Genomic DNA, 13,577 nt, shown 5'->3' with positions numbered 1-13,577 from the left:
ACAGTCTAACAGCCTGAGAAACCAAGACCAGGGAGTCTAGTTCAGCTTTTTCTTTTGTTGTTTTTTAAAATTTTGTATAGCTGCACCACAGCCTTGTGGTGACAACTGAGCTCCTCATGCCTTTACTTGTCGAACATGAGGAAATTAAAAAGAAAAGGTGGGTTAGTGACTTCGCTCACACACGAAGCGGATAGTTGTGGTAAGAGTGCCTGTGTCATCCGAATTTATGGCTGTTTTGCTAGTAGCACAGGTAAACAAAACCATGGAACCCTTTCTTATCACTAATTAATTTTTTCCCTCTACCCAGATAGAGGCCTTAAGATGTCGTTTATAACCTATGGATATGTTTTTCCAAATAAGAGGATGAGGCACACCCCATAACTTTGCTCTAAAGAAGAATATTATCGCGTTGTGGGCTTCATGTGACGTGGACCGTATGAATTTCCGTTTGTTTCATTGGAAATGCAAATTGGACGAAGCGCTTACGTTTTTCACTCAGCATGTTACACGATAAGCATTCACAGCTTAACATGTTTATCTGCTGAGTGTTGATGGATTATCATCAGCATTACATCCCAGTGTTCAGTTTTCTGACAGTTTTTTTCTTTTGGAAAAGAAGAAAAGCAGAAGTAAATCGAAACTAGGTATTTTTGATAATATGTAGCTTCGATATTCATGAAAACGATCACAACCACGCCATGCACTTTGACGTGAACTGCAATATAAGGAGTTAAACGTGCAGCCATGCAGTATGTGTGGCTCCCAAACACAGCTGTTGGAGCTTGCGATTCCACTGAAGGCAAATAGAAGAACGGAACTATAAACAAGTGAAACAAATAATTACAATTCCTAAAGTCGTCTTCTTTTTGAGCTCATAAAAATATTAATAAACGGTCCATTGTCTTGCTCTCAAATAGACCACGTTATTAAAGCATCCTGGTTTTAAAAACGGAGAGAGAGAAACAGCTTTAATAAGAAAAACCTGAAGGGGCTCAAAGGCACATCAGTGCAAACAAGCAGAGGAAGTGTTAGAAATTCAAGCATGTGATGTGATGTTATTTAGAAAATACCCCTCAAGCATTAAATTATGGATTTCGACGTGCTATGGAAGAGCTGCACTTGCGCAGGCATTGTGCGTGCGCAACACCACCGGACGCACGCTGTTTGTGTGGGCCATCAAACGCTGGGGTATGCAGTCGTCTGCTTGGCAGCATATAGAACCAAATAACATGACTCAGTACATCCTGCAGGAGCTGGACTATTTCAAATAGAGCATGTTCGTGTTTTTAACGAAGCATTAATACTGTAGCCTATATACATACTTTGGTTTTTTTTTTAAAGTCTTAAAATAAAAGTGTAGACTGTAACTTTAAAAACCCAACAACAAGCCTACTGTTTTTCAGAATAGACAAGAGGATAAGCCTGTTACCAATCCATCTCTGATTTCACAGAAACCTTATTAGACAGAGGAAAATCATTTGGGTTATGCTCTCTCCTGCAGAGCACAGGACGAAGCTCTGACTCCATCATTACGCAATTTGTCTGACAAGTGATGCGTTGCCTTCACTTGAGGTATGAACAATTCAATTCGACACGGACCATTCTGGGCTCGTGAACAGTACAGGCGTGTAGAGTGTGCAAATCGTGCGTGGAGGCTCACTGATGCCAACATACTCCATACAGGCTAAACCACTATTATTTACACATTTAGTCTGATAGTGACGACACAATTTTTTTAAAAATTTATTTGTATGTGTTTAATACACTCTAGCAGCATTCTTTAAGAATACACTATTATTATTAGTACTAGTTTCGTTTTACCGTTAATAAAAGTACAATTTACAATAATTATTATAAAAATAACAGTCATGATAATTTGCAACAGTTTCACTGACTGTAATAATCACATTATTTTTAATTAATTTATGGGAATTTTTGAACAACTGCGTAAAAATGCACTGTCTACTACCGTTTAAATGTTAATAGCTGCGGTGCCATTAATCAGATAAAGCATGTATTTCGCTAGCATTATTATTATTATTATTGTTTTAAAACGTCACCCAGTTTCAGATAGCCTCACCTTAGACGTGTATTATGTCACAGAAACGGGAGGAAGGTGCATGCCCGTCCGGCCAAAAAAATGCAGAAGATGAAGCAGTTTGGGAAGACCTTTGATCCCTCGCTCCTGACCTTGTGTTATTTCAGTTACCAGAGGCACCCCAAGGCAAACAAGTTGGGCACGTTTCCCCGCCGTAAACATTATCCTTGTTGCATCAGCGGCCTGGGAGCGGAGGAGGGTGGGCAGGTGGGTGCACAAGAGGTGATGCAGCGATAAATACATTTATAAAAACAAACAAAAAAATAAATAAAATAAAACAGAAGAAAGAGTCCATTAAGACAACCCCAACTGGTCTTCTTGTGAAAAATAACCGTTCATGAAGGCAAAAACAACTCCAGCGTGGGGAGAAAAAGTAATTTACGCGTTTTTAAAGACATGTCTAACCGACTTGCATTGCCGTCGAGGCACTATAATTTGTTCAGTTTCTGAGTTTGACGCGATCCTAGCAAAGGTGGGAAAGCTAATCATAATATAGGCATCCAGCATCCAGCCTGCAGAGCTGTGCGTGCTGAAACAAATACCGAGAAAGACTTTGTGTACATTCTGGCCCCTCAAAGCCGCTTCGGTGTTTAATGTTAGCAGAGGTTTTCAACAATATTCTTAATTGCACTGCAGCGCAGGGGTGCTGTTTGATGTTTACATGCACACTGATCTCTTTAGATTGTACAGAGATGAAGGTCAGTCATGCACCGTGGCCTTCTTAAAATATGACACGGAAAATCCAAAGCATGTGTCAAAACGGGGAGTGAGCGAAGGCGCAAAATTATGGCGTGTGTTTGTTTCTCGTGTCGGGGAGCAACAAATCTTTCTTATTGCTTGCAACTGGGGTTTCTGTGCAGAAAGTGCATGCCTGCTGAACATGTGAAAGTAAGGAATATTCCCTCTATAACACACTGAGCTGCAAACGTTGAGCTTGAAAGACAATCGCGTAAAGGTTAAGAAATAAAAGGTAATTATGTTATCACATAAGAACCTTAACAACCTGCATTCCATTAACGCTCGCTGGGCATAATTGGCTAAAAAAAATTGGCCTGCTTTGCGCAGGCTAAGCCTAAAGAGACGTGCAGCTTATAATAGAAACGTGAAAATAAATAATTGTTTAAAAAAAAAACAATGATTTGAATTGTATTTTTCTTTTGACACGTGTCCGACTAAAAAAAACGAAATAATACTTAATGTCAAATGGGCACAAAATTGAAACCTGGCCATGGTTTTTAACTGTGCCGTGTATTTTCAAACTGCATGACAAGAGAGATTAAATTCTAAAGATTAAACTTATTCGCCTCATTTTCACCAAATCGCTGGAGCGTTTGGTCTGCTGCCAGTCTATGCTCGACGCCTGAAAGAGAATAAAAGAAGAAGAAGAAGAAAAGAAATACTTGGGTGACAAATAAGAAAAAAGTTATGATAACCTTCAAGTGCAATGAGATAGAATTTACAAACATCAACCAGCCAATTACATTACAGAAAAGCAATCATTCATTTCCTGCCATTTCCTTAATGATGCCATTTAAAAGCTTGAGATGAAAGTTAGTGTGGCGGAGCATAAAGCCACACAAAGTCGGGTCTTTGGAGCTGAACTTTTATTTTATTTTGAAAGGCAACTGATTATTATAAAAACAGCTGCATAAAATAAAACCGGTTACTGCTGGGGTCGAAAATGCACACATTTGTGGGGTTTCCCCCTATAAATAAATTCACATAATATTTCAGTTGGTGTTTCCTTGTGATGCTCACAAATAGGAACCTGTTTGTCATTTTTTTTTGTTGGTATCTTCACATCATTGTTGAAAGAGTGAAGATGCGATCCCGTACGGATACTGGATTGCACTCAACCTGCCTAAAAAAACAAAGCCATTCATGGTGGCATGTCCCCGTTTTTTGGATAGCAGGATGAGAGGGACCCGGGTGTGTGTGTGTGACACTCTGAAGTTGTCATGACAAACTTCTGGGCCAATGATAATTTAGGTCTGTGCAAACTCGATGGCAAATGGGAGGGTCCGATCCAATCAGCGGGGGGAGAACCCTCGGAAGCCCAGCCTCCTGATTTCAACAGATTGAAATGTAAGCCTGTCTCCAGCGCCGTCAGGAAACAGATCGAGAATTTTGTCTCTCTTGTTCCTTATCGCGCAAGAAGATTTTCTTGGACGCGATTTTAGAAAGTGGACACGCTGGACGCGGAGCAGGACCCACGCAGGAGGCACAAAGCGGACACCGTATTCTTCATTTGTGGCTTTAACACGATGGGTGAGTTCAGTGTTGTATCGCTTTTTGGTTTCTTGACAGGGATGCAGCGATCGGTGCAACTTCTTAAAGCAAGGTGGGGGGAATTTAGCGAGATATTGTCTGTGGTGTTTTGACGGATTAGTTTAGTCTTTAATCCAGAGGATATAAAACAGGGCGATGAGTATTTATGTGGAGGTTACGCACGAATTTTGGCACTTCCCACCGGACATCGGTGTGAAATCTACCCTGCATGAACGACAGCTATCAGCGATCACTTAACACAGTTGATCCATAACTTCAGTTGTTTAGCGGGAGTGAAAACTTTGCTGAAAAAACAAAAATTCAAGTTTAAAATCAAGTGCAAATGTGAGAAGGTTGATTCCCCCCCCCCCCCCCCCCCCGTCGTATATAAATAACAAAAGTTGAAATATGTTGACTGAGACACAAATAAACTATCAGCATATCTGCTGAAATTCATATCTGTAATATAAGAATATATTATTTAAATATTCTGTTATATTATAAATAAGGGGTCGTTAGCAGTGTGGAGGGCCTTGGGTTGGTTACCTAATCGCTGTCTCACTGTTGTGCCCTTCTGTGTGTTTGTTTTTGACACCAGAGCCTGCCTTCGGTGAAGTGAACCAACTCGGTGGTGTTTTCGTAAACGGCAGGCCGCTCCCCAACGCCATCCGGCTCAGGATAGTGGAGCTGGCCCAACTCGGGATTCGACCCTGTGACATCAGCAGGCAGTTGCGCGTGTCCCACGGCTGTGTCAGCAAGATCCTGGCTCGCTACAACGAGACCGGCTCCATCCTCCCGGGGGCAATCGGAGGCAGCAAGCCGCGGGTCACCACACCCACCGTTGTCAAACACATACGGACATACAAGCAGAGAGACCCGGGGATTTTTGCCTGGGAGATCCGGGACAGGCTACTCGCTGACGGGGTTTGCGACAAGTTCAACCTGCCCTCCGTTAGCTCCATCAGTCGGATCCTCCGAAACAAGATTGGGAATCTGTCCCAGCAGAGCCAGTATGAGTCGGGCAAGCAGGCGCCTCATCCACCGCCACAACCAACGTTACCCTACAACCACTTATACTCATACCCGACGTCCAAAGTGCCCACTCCCCCTGGCATGCCCACCCTTCCCGGACACATGGCCATGCACAGGATATGGCCTTCCTCGCACTCTGTAACTGATATTCTGGGGATACGGTCTATTACAGAGCAACAAAGTAAGCATGGCTGCATGGAGGGCGGTTACATTTGTTTATTGCACCACATATAACCAACTTTTGAAGGGGTTTTGCGCGCAAGAGTGCGAATGTGTGTGTGTATGTGTGTGTGTATTTGGAATAAAACCGGCACTTGTGTTTTTTTTCTCCCTTTGAGTTAGTGTAATTGTTTTTATAGGCCTCCAAAAGTAACTATTGGAACGTTATAAACCCACAGGCCTTTTTGGAGATAGAAAGCTTAAATGCCATTTGACCTGCCTGCTGATATTGATTTTAAAAGGAGGCAGGTTAGTTCAGAAACAGATGGTCCAGCTTGCAAGAATAATTAAGAGGCGGATGTGGAATATTAGAGGGACAGCGGAGGGAAAGGCGGTGAGACGAAGTGTATCAAAATGAGGTGTGCTGAATGTTTGCCATGACTTGGAGCGAGTCGTTTTGTGCAGAACTGTGCATTCAGCGGTTTTCCCGATTCAGGCCTCAAATAAGTATCTCGCATTAGAATGGGTTTTCTGCTGCGTGGGTTGTGTTTTGTCCACATGCAGGTAGGCCCAGATAACTTTGCCTTGTACTCAACAAAACCGCAGTTGTTTTGGAAACAGTGAAACAGGATCCAGCATAAATCAGTGCTAATGGTCGGCTCGGTGGTGTGAGAGGGCTTCTTCTAAGAGCTTGTTTTCCAGTGGCAGGAAGGGAAGTGTTGTCAGTCCATTGCCGCAATCCTGTTGCTGTCAGGATTCAGGGCTGCCATGCAGAAACACGCCCCGGCCTCTTCCACTTCCACCGCCATGCAAAGCTTCACTCGAGCAATATAAATAACATAAATGTAAAGCAGATATCCACGAAAGCTCACGGGGTGGGGGTGGGTGGGGGGAGAACAGTGTTTTGAGGGGCTGCCTTTATAAACAATTTATGCATTTCTAAATTATTAGCAGATGCTTGTGGCAGGTTTTTGAACGCTGAGTTGAAGTTTTTAGTACATTTAGTAAAGTGAGAGATTTGCCACATACTTTTTTAAAATGGGTTTGGAATTAATGGAAATGATAGGAAATAAAATAAAATAAAACACGTGCACGGCTAAAAATGTAAAATATTAGTGGCTTTGTCTAGGGTAGTTTTTATTTTTACGCACACGGACAACACATTCAAAACTCCCGAGGGTTGATAAAGTCGCAGAGTGTTATAATATTAATATGTGCAGCACGCAGTTTGTTTACAGCTCTTTGTCGAAATTGTTGTGATGGCTTCTCTCACAGTAAACAACGGGGAATCTATGTAGTGTGCCCATCATGCACAAGAAGGAGACGATGAAAGTCAATTCAATTTGTCTCCGACAGCGAGACAATTTTTTTTTCTCTAATATCCTTGACCCAGAGAGAGGGAGTCGCTTTAGCCATAACTTAAAAAAAGAAATGGATTAAAAAAAAACCCCAACTACATTTAGTCCCATGTATTCTGAGCACATTTTCTTTACGACGAATAAAATAAATAAATACATAATTAAAAATATGACAGATAATTTCACCTTTGTGTTAGGTTCTCATTCACAGCCCTAAAGAAAAATATAAATTTACGACAAAAGGCAATTATCAGGCAAAAAATACTTTCCCCAAACTTTTATTTTCAGAAGAGATTATCTCAATTTCAGACATCTGGAAAATTTTTGAAAAAAATAATACAGAGTCTAGGTTTCATACACTTGAAACTCGGCTGAAATACAGTACATCGGATAATAGATAATACAAAGATAATTGTTTAATGGCTCAAGGAAACATTTAAAGAAGCATTACGCACAGGAAAGACCTTCAACCTACGTGCTATTCATACCTAAATTGACAAATAATCAGTTCAGAATGTCACAGGGTTTATTGTCTTGTGCAACCTGGCTAACCTGCGGTTAACGGATGCATGAATCACAGCAGCGGCCTGTGCCGGTCTTTTTTCCCCCTAACCTTAGCACAGTCTCCTCCTGACCGCCCTCTCTTCTCTCTTTCTCTTTTGCCCCCCTCCCAGTTAGTGACAGTCCATCCTTTCCCAGCACCAAACTAGAAGAATGGAGCGCTATTAACAGGACTAATTTCCTACCAGCAAGCTCTCCACTAGTCAATGGCGTGGATAAGGCGCATTTAGAACCTGAGGCAAAATACACACAGGTAAAAAAGTGGAAATCTCAATTTTTAATTTTTTTTTTTTTTTTTTTTAATCAGGAGTACAGAAAGAGCGAAAAGAGTGTAGGCTATTAATCTACTTGCAGACTTGAGTATTCTTCTATTTTAACAGTTAGCATGGAAACTTCCCATTTCACAGCATTAATGCGCTCCTTCTGCTGGCTGGGGTGCATTTTTATTTCACTCTCTCTTCTCTTTTTTTTATTCTGGCTTTACAAGGGGCAGTTCGTTTAGGCCCTGCTGCTTGGTCAGTGCTTTTATGGATGATTACAGAGCAGATTATTTAACAATAAGCACATCAAAGGGGGTTTAAATAGCCTAGTTATTATTAACTTTTAGGATTTTGAAAATTAAGTGTAGCGTGCTTCACACTCGAGACAATGGCTGGACCCCTGAATAAGAGCCAGTTGCCTCCTGTTTTCGTTTCCCTGGTAAATTATGCAGTATTTGAATTGGCTGGTTTTAATGCTGTAGCCTAGTCAACGACAACCATCATCCCGTCATTTGTCTGTGAGTTTTAAAGTAGGCTTTGGGATATTGTTGTGTCCTTAATGGCAGTCCTGCAGCTCTAAGCGTCCGGTGCATTCGTTATTTTGCTGGAGCGGTTAGTCCACGCTAAAAACGCCGACTCAAACATACAATAGTGAAAAATTAATACACGAATCGTTACTGACTTTCATGCAACTTAAGATGTTTTTCGTTTTATTTCCTAATGTTATGTAGCTTTAATAAAATGTATATGGCCAAACTCAATAAGCTGCAAGTCTGAAAGTGATTGGATAGATTTTTATTCAGCTTTATCTCCGCTTTTCTATCTAAAACTAACGCAGGTCTACACACCACTCATCGCAGGCCTTTAATGTCATTTCCCTCCCAAATCACGCTTGTGTGCGCATGCTTTCCTTTTCTTCTTTTATTTTGAAAGGGCTTGTGATTCTGGTCACTGACAGAAAACGTTTCCATGCACATCATTTATTTTGCTACTTTATCATGGGGGGCTTTTCATTCTCATTATGAAGGAAAAAAAAAAGATTGAACCGATGCTGGAAGATTAGGAGCGCTCAAAGTGGACGCACAATAACTGTCTGAGCGGTTAGCCAAGCAGCTATACAAAAACAGAAGTGAGCCATTAAATGCAGAAAATAACAACTCCATAAATTACACAGTTTATTGCATGAAAAACAAAGAATGGCGAAGCAAGAACTGTTCCACCAAAACACTGAGGATTAAAATGTGCCCCATCACTCCGATTTTATACATGCAGACTCTGCAGCCTGCTAAGATCTAATGTGACTTTAGACTTTGTTAAATTTGTGTTTGTCAGACAGGCTGAGACGCAGGGAAAGTGCGCGCTCTTGCCAGGATCGTGTTCAAACAAGATGGCTAAACAACTTTGTATCTATCAAACTACAAGTCACTTTTTACCACCAGTTTCAAAGCACGATCTTTCTTGCAGCAGCAGGGAACTTGTTGTTTTTGGTTTTCTTTTTTAATTTTTCTAAAGGTTGACTTTCAGCTAAGAAAACTAACCAAACCTGGCCAATGAAAACCTTTGACGGCTTTACATTTCTGACAAATTTCCTAACACCTATTTTTCCATAAGGACCAAGACCGCGGCTAGAAACCTTTGGCCTCTGCTCTTAAGGCAAAGCGGGCAGATGCACCCGTGTGTGCTTCTCTGCAAGATTGCGAGCATCATTAACACAGATTAAGGTTAAATCACGAACCGCGGCTCGGAGTTAATGCAAAAGTGTTTTAAAAACGCTTGAAAGAGGCGAAATGTTTAACAAAACATAGCCTACATATTATATATATCTAAAAAAAATATTTAAAATTTGTACTCTCTAGAAATTTAACAAAAAAACAAACAAACAAACTCGTAAATGTCCTGAAGTTTAGTTTAAATTATTTTTTTTAAAAAAGAAATACAGGGATTAGAGCAGCAGTAAATTCGCTAAAGTATTTTGTCGCATAGTCGACCAAATACACCAAGTGTTTTATTTATTTTTATTATTATTCATAACAATGAAACACTTTAATGTTATTATTATTAATATGAATTTTAAAACTTTTTAATAGTAATGTTAAAGTAAGTACAAGTGATGTAATTCAAGTTTAAAAACGTTTTATATATACGGAGGGCGGAGGATGAAAGAACAGGTCCGCCTTATAAATTATACAATCAGATACAAGATCAGTCCCATAAATTCGCCTTTTGTATACTCGTTTGATTTTGTTGACTTTGTGTCAGACAGGTGTTGATTCAACTATGTGGTCGTTCCGGAGGCTGCAGTTAGTTGTGTTCTTGCAGTAGTCAGTTGCGTAAAACTGAAAGGGAGTTTCTTTTCTTTTCTTTCTCTCTATATACTATATATCTATATCTATGTTATATCTATACCTATAGATAGATAGACATTGCCATGAGCCGAATGTGTGTCTGTATGTATAAGTATACCATGTGCAAACACTAGGCTGTGTGTAATATATGATGTTTTTCAAGAGTGGAAATGTGTTAATTTTGGGGAAACTGTTTAATTACATTTGTTGATTTAAATTGGAAAAAAACAAGAATAATATAATGGGCTGTCTGTACAGGACTTAATGAAATACATTTCAGTATATTTGAGTGAAGTTATGATACAAAACACCCGCATACTCATACACACATGGTCAGACACCCACAAACAACTGCCCCAGACACCCACAGCCACCCAGTACAGACCCACAGACACCTGCAGGCCCAGGCCCAGGCCCAGGCATGCACATGCACACACACACACACACACACACACACACACACACACACACACACACACACACACACACACACACACGCAGTTTTTTCTCTGTACTTGTGTTTTTATAATCACCGCAAATGCCAGTTAGGAAGGTAATTTTTCATATCTCTTTTAAGATAGTTGCCAGTGACTTTGTCAGTCAAGCAAGTCTATGAAAATAAGTGAGAGGAACAGAAAAGATCCCAGTTGTATAGAAATAATTCTCAGTAGTCCGGGACCACCCAGGAACAGAAATTCTGCCTCCCTGCTGAAATGCTTTGGTGAATTCCTCAAGTTAAGTCCTGTCGCTGTGCCAGAGAAGCAAAGCCCATTCCTGGTTCGAACCATGATATTTCCCCTGTGCGTGCCTTTTCCCTCTCAGTCTGTCATGACATCCTTTAAGTGCCGCCCCCAACCAGCCTGTCGCCCATCATATGGCGCAGTTTATCAGCAACACTGGTGCAATATCCACTTTTGAGTTGAAAACAAGCTCCATATAGTGCACGTATGCTTCCCGAAACTGGGAAAATATTTATTTTCATGTGGTAGCTGTGAAGTTAGAATTAAGCTCTCTGCTGTTTATAATTCAACCAACATCACTTTCACTTTCTTCTACAGCTTGCCCCAGTTTTTCTTTCCTTTTCTAATTACAGCAGCTGCTTTTGTGTGTTTCCCTGGGATGGGCAGAAATTTTTTGAACTTATTACAGTCCCTATTTAGGAAAATGTCTGTGGCAAACAATTTCTTTTTGATCATTTTTTAGAAAAGGAAAATGACTAATGATGAAATGAGTTATTAGTGACTTTTTAAACCTATAATTAAGAGGCTCTTATCTTAATCTTATTTTCCCCTTTCTTCTTTAAATCCCAGATGCCGAATGGCTTGCCCACAGTGAACAGCTATGTCACAGCACCCAGCATCCCTCCCTACCACCCTCCCACCCAAGTGTCACCCTACATGGGGTACAGCGCCACCACGTCGGCCTATGTGACCGGACCCACGTGGCAGCCAGCCAGTGGCAATGCTCTATCTCCCCACAGCTGTGACATTGCCACCCCGCTGGCCTTCAAGAGGATGTCAGCCAACCGTGACGCCATCCACCCAGTCGCCGCCTCGGTGCTGTGAAGTCAACTCCACAGACTGATGGGAGAAAGGGGGGTGGGAGGGTATGAAGGGGAGTGGGTTGGGTGAGAGACGGAGAGGACATTCAACTCCAAGTCTGTCCGTGGTGGCAACTGTTTTCCACTCCCACTGCCAGCTTTCTATGAAGGACTCGGCCCCAGGACTCTGCGCCACTGGGTATATGATGCCCCTCCGAGCTAAGCGCAGTCAGACCAAAGACACACAACGAATAAAAAGCCTGTCAGTTTTTACAGCAAATGTGTTGTCTAAAAGTACTTGCAGGACAGGTGTTCCAAAGACTGACATATGACTGCTACACCACCCATCAACATAATTCCTCTCAGATTCTTTACTGCACATCTGCAAATGTCTCTGGGCAAAATGGGGTAATGTATAACTTCATGAATACAGAATCAAAGAAAAGGGAAAAAAAACTTTACATTAGTGTTTCAGGGTGCTTAATAATAATAATTGCTATTGTTTTTTTATGTTTGTATGCTTTTTGTTTATGATTTGATAAAAGTAACTCTGTTATGGAGCGTTGTTTTCCACTTCTCTAAAAGTGTAGCCTATGCAAGAGCTTCAAAGGGAAGTTTATTTATTAGATTAAAGGTACGTTGAATGAAGTGCAATTAGTCTTACAGAAAGCATGGACATCTCCACGCACATTTAGACAGAATTGGCATTGGGCACATTGGAGTCTAGAGCATTAACATAATTAATTGTCAAATGTTGCACAATGAAATTGAATGTATCTTATTAAATTGTTTGGCTTTTATTGGTCTTCGTGGAGTTTTCTGGCTGTTTGGGGATTCCTCAACACTTATTATTCGGAGAACAGAAAACAAGTGCACCATCACAGCTAAAAATATTTCATCTCTTTTTCTTCCAGCTATTCTAGACTCAGGGCATTGTGGCCTACTGGCCTGTTTTACATGAGCAGGAAACTGCTTTCCATAAAAGAAAAAAAAAAAAGACGTGTGCACGCTGACAAGGCCTGTATTTTCTATTACCATGCGTCATGGCTCACTAGGAAACTTCATCAGAAATGCTTTGGGAGCACGAGTGTTTGCGACCACTTGAAGCAATTCTTTGAAAGTCCTTTGGCCATTAAAAATGGGTACATGTCTTCTCACCTCATTACATTTAATGCGGTCCTTTCTGTAAGCATAAAAAATTATACCTGTGCATTAGAGTGACAAAAACACAATTTGAGTAATTTGGGTTCGCACTATTTTAACAGATTATTCCCATAAAAATTATAAATAAAAATAAAACACAAATGAATAAAATGTGGAAAACATAAGAGAATTTTGGACATTTCCCACTGCAACCAAACTGAAAAAAAGTCAAAATGCAGTGTATATTTATACTTTGAAACATAGAATATTAATTCCAGTAGAGCCCTGCTGTCTTTAAAAAATAATAATAACAGCCTAATGTCATGCATTATAATTTTCAACCATTTTAAGTCATAGAATTTTTTTCATATGGTTTTGTGGGAAAAATAGTAAATAAAAATATCAGCTTTTCAAACAAATTTGAGATCTGTGTGCCCAAGAGTCCTAGACTCCTGGGGTCAGGTGCAGTCCATGTACATTCAGAGAGCCACAAATAGACTCATTGGCCTGCGGTTTCCAAGGTCATCAGACATGTGACCCAAACACGAACCTCCAGCAGCCACATAAAGGGCCAAATAGGACTGTCAGGGCCAACTCAACGTGTTCATTACAAAGGAAAAGCACATAGGCCATCTGACAAATGACATGTTTGCAAAATGATGCAAAAATACTTTCTGAAAGTGTAGAGGGGGGAAGAGTGTAGTGTAATAAATTACGAGTGAGTCTGGCAAGCCCTGTCTAGCCCTGCAGTGGAAACCACAGATTTACACAAACTGGGCTTTAGTTGAAGTTGTAGATTGATAACTTGATATA

At 40.7% G+C, this 13,577-nt stretch overlaps 1 protein-coding gene across 1 annotated transcript; it reads left to right on the top strand.

Moving 5' to 3' along the window:
- Positions 1-4,186: 4,186 nt before the first annotated feature.
- pax9 (paired box 9) lies at positions 4,187-12,421 on the top strand. Its single transcript, XM_004540215.4, has 4 exons — positions 4,187-4,366; positions 4,965-5,579; positions 7,590-7,729; positions 11,392-12,421. Exons 1-4 carry the CDS (start codon positions 4,363-4,365, stop codon positions 11,644-11,646), a joined length of 1,014 nt encoding a protein of 337 aa, XP_004540272.1. The 5' UTR covers positions 4,187-4,362; the 3' UTR covers positions 11,647-12,421.
- Positions 12,422-13,577: the final 1,156 nt, after the last annotated feature.

The sequence above is a fragment of the Maylandia zebra genome, linkage group LG19, assembly GCF_041146795.1.
Source record: "Maylandia zebra isolate NMK-2024a linkage group LG19, Mzebra_GT3a, whole genome shotgun sequence".
Lineage (NCBI taxonomy): Eukaryota > Metazoa > Chordata > Actinopteri > Cichliformes > Cichlidae > Maylandia > Maylandia zebra.
The sequence above is the reverse complement of the archived record's forward strand: the minus strand, read 5'-3'. Positions and strand labels throughout refer to the sequence as shown.